This window comes from Hipposideros armiger, unplaced genomic scaffold (assembly GCF_001890085.2).
Source record: "Hipposideros armiger isolate ML-2016 unplaced genomic scaffold, ASM189008v1 scaffold_18, whole genome shotgun sequence".
Classification (NCBI taxonomy): Eukaryota; Metazoa; Chordata; class Mammalia; order Chiroptera; family Hipposideridae; genus Hipposideros; species Hipposideros armiger.
The window spans coordinates 6,744,677-6,752,218 of NW_017731368.1; the positions used below are offsets into that span (position 1 = coordinate 6,744,677).

The following is a 7,542-nucleotide window of genomic DNA, read 5'->3' on the forward strand; positions in this document are numbered from 1 at the left end:
TTTAGTTTCAGGTGTCACTAAGAGTGTTTTTAAGAAGAAAATTGTAGAATCCTTTGAGAGTTCTTTTAACTATTATAAAAGTACCGCATCATCATTACAGAAAATTTGGACAATATAGGAAAATGGATAGAAAAAAAAAATAGCATTTTTCTGTTACCTCAAGACAATCACTGTTCTGTTTTGGTTTATTTCTTGTAGACTTTTTTTTTTTCTTCTATGAATTACAATTTTTTTCTAATTATATAAAATTTTGTTTCTTGCCTTGTTTACTTAACATTATAACACTCATTTTTCCATATTGCTATAAAATTGAATAAACATTTTAATGTTGGCTTAATGTTTTGTAAGTTGATATATAACTTAATTATTATATTACTGAGCATTTAGGTTGTTTTACTTAGTAAAGGTTTTTTCCTTTATAACTATTTCTTTTATCCTGATTTTAAAAGCAGTGTGAACTTAATATAGAAAATAGAAGGAGAGAAATACAAAGAATTAAGTTTAACACCAGTAGTTCTGCTCATAAGAACAGCTATTTTGATGTATACCTTCTGGCCATTTTCCTATGAATATTTCTTTTGCAATGTTATAATTACACAAATACACAAAACTGTGTAGCACAAGTTTTCTTTTTTTTTAAAATCCTTTTTAAGATTGCATGCTAAATTAGCATTTTTCCATGTGGCCAGCCTTCATAACCATCATTTTGATGTGTATATAGAATTCCACCAAATGAATTCCACTGTTTTCTTATCCATTTCATAATTGTGTATTCAGTTTTTTTTGTTTTTTGTTTTTTTAATAGATACAAGGGTTTTAAGAACTTGTCTTTTTCAACGTGAAAGCTTTGTGTTTTCATAGGTCCGTCTCACTCACGAAATTAAACACAAGAATATTGTAACTTTTCATGAATGGTATGAAACCAGCAATCATCTCTGGCTAGTAGTGGAACTCTGCACAGGTAAGCACCCTATGTAGTTTTGAAAAAATGCAGGATGTAGGTTTTGTTCTTTTTCTTTCTTCCTTTGAAAATATAAATAGTGTTGATGCTGTTGACTCTGTTAACTTGAAAATCTGATGGCTGTTAGGGAAGGGTAAAGAGCAAAGACATTTGGTAAGAGGAAGACTTACGTAAAATTCAATTTTGGGTTAACTTTACTTTGATATAAAATATTACTAAGCCACATCAAAATTCAGAAATATTTTTTAGTAGTAATTTATCAAAAGAATTTTTCCATTTAAAAAAAAAAGTATTTTTGGTCAACCAGTTATTAGCTTATTAGTTTAGAAAATGATCTTTTTATTTTTATGCACAAGATACTTTTTATAAACACACAATGTGGAAAAGTACAAGGATGAACCAACAAATACTACCACCTAGGAATAATTAGAGGTAACATGTTATAGCTCTTGCTTGATACAACTTTCTAGAACTATACACAAGAAGAGAGGTGACTAAATACATAGATATTATCTGGGCTTTTTGTTTCAGTGTCTTCAGGGGAAAAAAATGTAACAAGTACCACTGTGAGTGTACTTCTGTTTGTACACTGAGTACATAAAGGATCATTAAATATTAGGATATGTAATTACAAAGTGGCAGTTACAAAATAGTCATGGGGATGTAAAGTACAACATAGGGAATATAGTCAATAATAATGTAATACTGTGTATAATGCCAGGCATGTACTAGACTTACGGGGGGAATCACTTCGTAAGTTATATAAATATGTAACCTCTATGCTGTACATCTGAAAGTAATTGAATGTTAACTATAATTGAAAAACAAAATTTAAAGGTATGTTGAAATTATTTCTAGCTTTATGAGTTTTTCCTATTGGCACTTGAATTATACAACTGAATCATAAAAGAGGCTATTTGGAATAATACTTTTTCATTTCATTTTTCAATCAGTAGGAAGGTACTGTGCTTTAATTACTTCCATAGATGTATGTACTTTTGAGGTGATCAGGGAACTTTCTCTGTATTACTTTTTGCCTCAATGTTGTTTTTGACCCCTGGCCAGTGTAATAGCATAACTTTAATTTATGCCTATGTTTGGAGTGGTTCCTCATCCACCAAAACAAAATAAACCCCAAAATACCTCCTATTTTTAATCACAGTAATTCTGATTGAACTTTCAGATGCCAGCTAAGACTTCACGTTTTCTGAACTTGGCTCCTGTTGTAATGTTGACCCTTTAAAAAAAATTTGTTTCTGGTACTTAGATGGTAGAGATTTTATTGGGGAATTGAGGAATGGGAACAGTGTTGGGGAATTGGGGAAGGGGAACAGCCAAGTTGTTGTCCTTCAGTCTTACTTGTGCAGGGCGCAGCTAGTTCAGCCCCAAGTCCAGTTGCCACCTGGCCCCACATCAGCAGCTCGCGGCTGCTCAGCTCAAGGTGCCGTGTTCAATCTTAGTTTCTGGTGGGCGGTGTAGCCCACCATCCCATGTGGGAGTCAACCTTGTTGTTAGGAGCATGTGCACTCGCCAGCTGAACCATCCTGCCACCTGTTGGCAGCTCAGCTGGGTCGCAGCTCACTGGCCCATGTGAGAATCGAACTGGTGACCCTGTTGCTCAGAGCTCAAGCTCTTAACTAACTGAGCTACTTGGCCAGCCCCTGATTGGATCATTTTTTTAATGCTCAGTATCTCCCAGCCAGGAACCACCCAGGGGCACTGTGTAATGTGGCTGGGTTCAAATTTTAATCCTCTTTCAGGTGGTTCTTTAGAAACGGTTATTGCTCAAGATAAAAACCTCCCAGAAGATGTTGTGAGAGAATTTGGAATTGACCTGCTTACTGGACTACATCATCTTCATCAGCTTGGCATTCTCTTTTGTGACATATCCCCTGGGAAGGTAATTCATGAAGTTTTAATTTCCTCACTTCTTGTGTCTTAATGTATAGTGCTTTCTCAAAGGTCTTTTTATATTTTTTAGATACAGAACGTCTTGAAATTTTGTTAACATTTTTTAAATGAAAGGAGCTATATAGTGCTATGTTTTAGGTACCTAAATAGCTACCTATTGAAGCACTTGTAGAATAAAAAGCCTCCCCGTCTTCCAGAGCTCTTTGAGTAATTATTATTGCTGCTGAGGTCATGATGAAGTCAATACATCTATAAAATGAGACTCTTCACTCTTAAATTATAGCACATAATTCTCAGCCATTATTTTAGTTTGATAGTGGCCTTCTTGGCTATGTATGTATGATTCCTGATGTTATGGAATTCCTGATAATTCTTTCTTTTTTTGATAAAACTATCCATGACTAAATGTGCTTCCTGTGTAGAGTCACGGAACCTTCTTAGTTTCTGAGTCACAGTTGGTGCTGACATTTAGAAGCTGTGTGCCCTGGACAGGTCACCCTTCTTTCTCTCTCTGCCTTAGTTTCTCATCTCTGATATGGAGATAGATATTTCGGGGTGATTGTAAGCCTTCCATATTATATTTAGGCGAAACTTCTGGGACACTTTCTGGTAGATTGTGTCCTTTCATCAGTGGCATCTGTTATTTATAAGTATGTACTCTTAGGGATTGTTCATATTACTAGTCTGAATTGCCACTTTTTCTTTGTTAATGTGTAGACAACGGAATGCAAGGTTGGATATTTCCTTGTTAAACATTATTGCAGCCCATCTGTATGAGAACATAATTAAATCTAAAAAAACCCCAAAACTCCATAAAAACTCTAAACTCTGTGTAACGAATATAAGTTCTTACTTGTAATATTCATAAACTTGCCTCGAGTCTACAACTAATTAGCTGTGGTTAACAGCCCTGAAAGCAGCTATAGACAATATGTAAATACATGGGTATGGTTTTGTTTCAGTAAAACTTTATTTATGGGCACAAATTTGAATTTCATATAATTGTCCTATGTTGAGAAATATTATCTTATTTAGTTTTTTTCAAACATTGAGAAATGTGAAAACCACTGTTAGCTCAGGCCTATACGAAAACAGGTAGTGGCTGGGATTTGGCCCAGAGACTGTAGCATGCCAACCGCCGTGTGGGAGTTGTTTAATGAGGTCTTAGTATCAGCTGTTTATAATCTAGGAAACAGGCTGATTTGCAGTGTAACCTTGATTCTACACTGGGGTTGGTGGAATTTGGGCAAGATGCCTGTTTCTGTGAACGCAGTTTTATTGGAACAGAGCCACACCCTTTTGTTTATATATTGTCGGTGGCAGCAGAGTTGAACAGACGGGATAAGGATCTTGTGGCTTCCAAAGTCTAAAAGATTTACTTAAAGAAGGGCCAGCAATTTTTTTTTTTAAAAGTGTCTTTCCTGGACCGGTAGCATTGGAAAGGCAGGTGCTTGGACCCACCCCAGACCTGTAGAATCAGAAACCCTGGGGTAGGAACTAATAGTTTTTCTTAAGCCTTCCAGGGGATTCTGGTGCTCAAAAATGCTTAAAAGGCACTGTGGACTTGTAACAGACATCCTCAGTATTTGTAACTAGACGTTAAGGGCAAACTTTAAATTGCTTTTAAAAACAAAAAGCCACCTGACTCATCGCAACTTCCCAGCAATATTTTTAATGACTCTGGAGGAAAAAATAAAATAGAACTCTGATTCCGGGCATGGTTTCAGCAATCAACAGATCATTTCTAATCATAATTACATTAGCAGACTTGAGCACTTATCACATGCCAGTCACTATTAAAAGCCCTTTGCATTGTATAACCTCAATCTTCACAACAGTATGAAGACTTAAGTACAATTTTCCCCATTTTATAGGTGAAGTGACAGATTTAGAAAGGTTAGGTGACTCCTTCAGGTCAGACTGCCTGTAAGTGGGGGACCTAGGGCTCCAATTCAGATATCTAACTTCAAACCCATAGTTTTAACCATATATTACATAAATGATGCCTCTGGCAGGTGGGTTTTCAAATCCTTCTTCAGCTGTCACTAAGGGTTGGAGAGTATAGCTTGTTCCATATGCATACATTGCTCTTTCTCAAAAGCCTGAGTTTCCCTCTGCGGTGATAGGACGTGTTCATTCTGTATATTCGAGACTGGAAAATTTAATGTTTGACTATTATTATTAAAATGTTGGATTTATTTTTCTTTAGCTTTTCAAAAACATTGTAAGCATTTACTTTTCTGAGTTGTGAGGAAGCGAGAAAGCCAGTGGTCAGAGCTCTTCAGTGAGGTTATAAGAGGTCCTGGTGAAGGGGCAAATTGAAGTGGTTTCTGAACATGTTTATTTTTTAATCTTTATAGATACTCTTGGAAGGGCCCGGCACACTGAAGTTTAGTAATTTTTGCCTGGCAAAAGTGGAAGGTGAAAATTTGGAAGAGTTCTTTGCTTTGGTGGCAGCAGACGAAGGAGGAGGAGATAGTGGGGAAAACGTACTGAAGAAAAACATGGAAAGTAGAGTCAAAGGTACGTGGAGAGCTTAAAGATCGTAACTGTAGATGTGGCCCACCCAAGTCACGTGTTCAGGGGATAATGTCGACCTTTTATTGGGTTGTCGGAAAAGTCATGATGTATTTTTTCTGTGTTTTTCATTGCAAAAAATGCGTCATGACTCTTCCGACAATCCAATATTTTGCCAGTCAAATCATGTGTTGAAAATAATAATGACCAGGAGAAGTCTGGATATACGGATGGGTTTGTCCATGGCCTACAGTTTTCCTGTGGGTCCTAGTCTGTGTAAGGCATGGGGAACCTCTAACAAGGAGATAGCTTATCCTTAGCTTTATATGTCACTGACCACCCATTGGAACATAAGGAGGGGGCTTTTTCTTGCTTCCTGCTGTATTGCCAGCGCTTAGAACAATGCCTGGCACACACCAGTGACTTAATAGATACTGTTCAGCATTGCTGAGTAGCTGATATTCTGCAATTAAGGAAGAATTTAGGAGTGCATTCTTGGGAGGCTGGTTTGACAGTGAGAGGGGGCCGGGGTGTTAGAATGGCTGTTGCCCGAGGGGAAAGTGAGACGTGATATTTCTTATCCCAGAACTTTTGAGAGGAGTGGTAAAGATCTTTCATCCTCAGGTTCCCTGTGCAGATACTTGAGACTTCGGGCCACCGAAGCGCTAGTCTACTCACCGTGCAGAGAAGGGCACTGTGGGAGGGGGCGGCATCCTGAGGCTCGGTCGTCATGTGGCCTAGGATGAGTGACAGGAGGGAGAGGGGTGGGGAGCAGCAGTTAACCATGGGCCCCGTAAGTATGACCGAAGGACATGTAACCGTCAGGGCCAGTCTTGCATGTGATAAAGCTTCATGCCCAAGAAGAAGGCTTTTAACGTCCCCAAATATTATTTCATAGGATGACTAACATTCTGTGAAAATGAATATTGTGAGCTATGTTAGAATATTGAGTTCTGAATTATCATTTGTGGTTTTAGTATAGAAAACCAAGAAGGTGGTATATTGCAGGGAGGCATCTTTGAAGTATTCCCCTTTAGTAAGAGGAGGGCCGTGTCGTGGAGACATAGGTCCGACTTTCTAGCAGTGCCACTCAGTTACTGGAGCGTAATCTAAGAGTGGTCCCCATGATGCGGCAGCTTAGCCTCTTTGACCAAGGATGGAGGACCTCCTAACCCTCAGCCCTGACCATCTGAGAATCACCCATGTCAAAGGCCACTCACCTTCACATCCCTGTGGCATAAGACACAAGTAAAAAGTAAAACCACTCCTGTTTTTCTGGAGCCTTGGAGAACTTAGTCTTAAGTGTGACAATGAATAAGGCACTTGAAATAAACACCTTGCCTTTTGACATCTGCAAGTGCCTGGGTGTGGTGGTGGGGCTGACGACTGGTATCTAGGAGTGGTACGTAGCCATAAAGGATCTGTTAACAGTGGTGCCAACCTGAGATCCTGATGAACAAAAAGAGAAAAAAACCTGGGTGGGCTGAATAAAGGTAATATTGCAGAGTTTCTTCTAAGGACACCTGAATTCTAGTCCTGCCTTTGCTTATGTGTAACCATGTAGCTCTAGGAGTCTTAATTTCCTCTTGGGTAAATTCAGGGAGTTGGAGTGGATCACGAGTCCCAAACTCCAGGGACAGGAAAGTTACGTAAGTAAATGAAGTGCCTGGTTTAGAGGGAGTGTCAAACTGGGCTCGGTTCTGGCCCAGTCTTGTTCATGGACTGAGAGAGGCTGGACATCTGGGCTGATTTATGAAATGAGTTTCAAGTTTAGAATCTCCTGGCTTGCAGGTTAGAGTTCAGGTTTCCAGATCTGGTCCCTGATTGCCTCTCTGGTCTTGTGGTGGCCATGAGAAGGTATCCTGCTGTTTTTCAACTCCATGGAGCGCAATTAACCGAGGCCCCCAGCTACTTGAGGAGAAAACCCATTGCTGCTTTTGCTCTGGGGATGTATGAGTACGTCCCACGGGCTGCACCCGCCTGACAACCAAGCATGGCAGGAACACTAAGGCAGGCCGTTCCTGGGAGATGCTGACTGCCGTCATTGGTTCAGGAATTCTTGATGACCCTGCTGGCTCGTTCTTTCTTTCTTTCTTTCTTTCTTTCTTTCTTTCTTTCTTTCTTTCTTTTTCTTTCTTTCTTTCTTTCTTTCT

General features: G+C 39.0%; 1 protein-coding gene across 1 annotated transcript in view; it reads left to right on the forward strand.

Annotated features, from left to right (window-relative positions):
• Nucleotides 1–7,542, forward strand: part of ULK4 (unc-51 like kinase 4) — a 438,917-nt gene that overhangs the window by 6,815 nt on the left and 424,560 nt on the right. Inside the window, exons 2-4 of the mRNA XM_019631040.1 lie at nt 862–961; nt 2,722–2,861; nt 5,233–5,395. Coding sequence (XP_019486585.1) covers nt 862–961; nt 2,722–2,861; nt 5,233–5,395 — 403 coding nt within the window. The remainder of the gene's footprint in view (nt 1–861; nt 962–2,721; nt 2,862–5,232; nt 5,396–7,542) is intronic.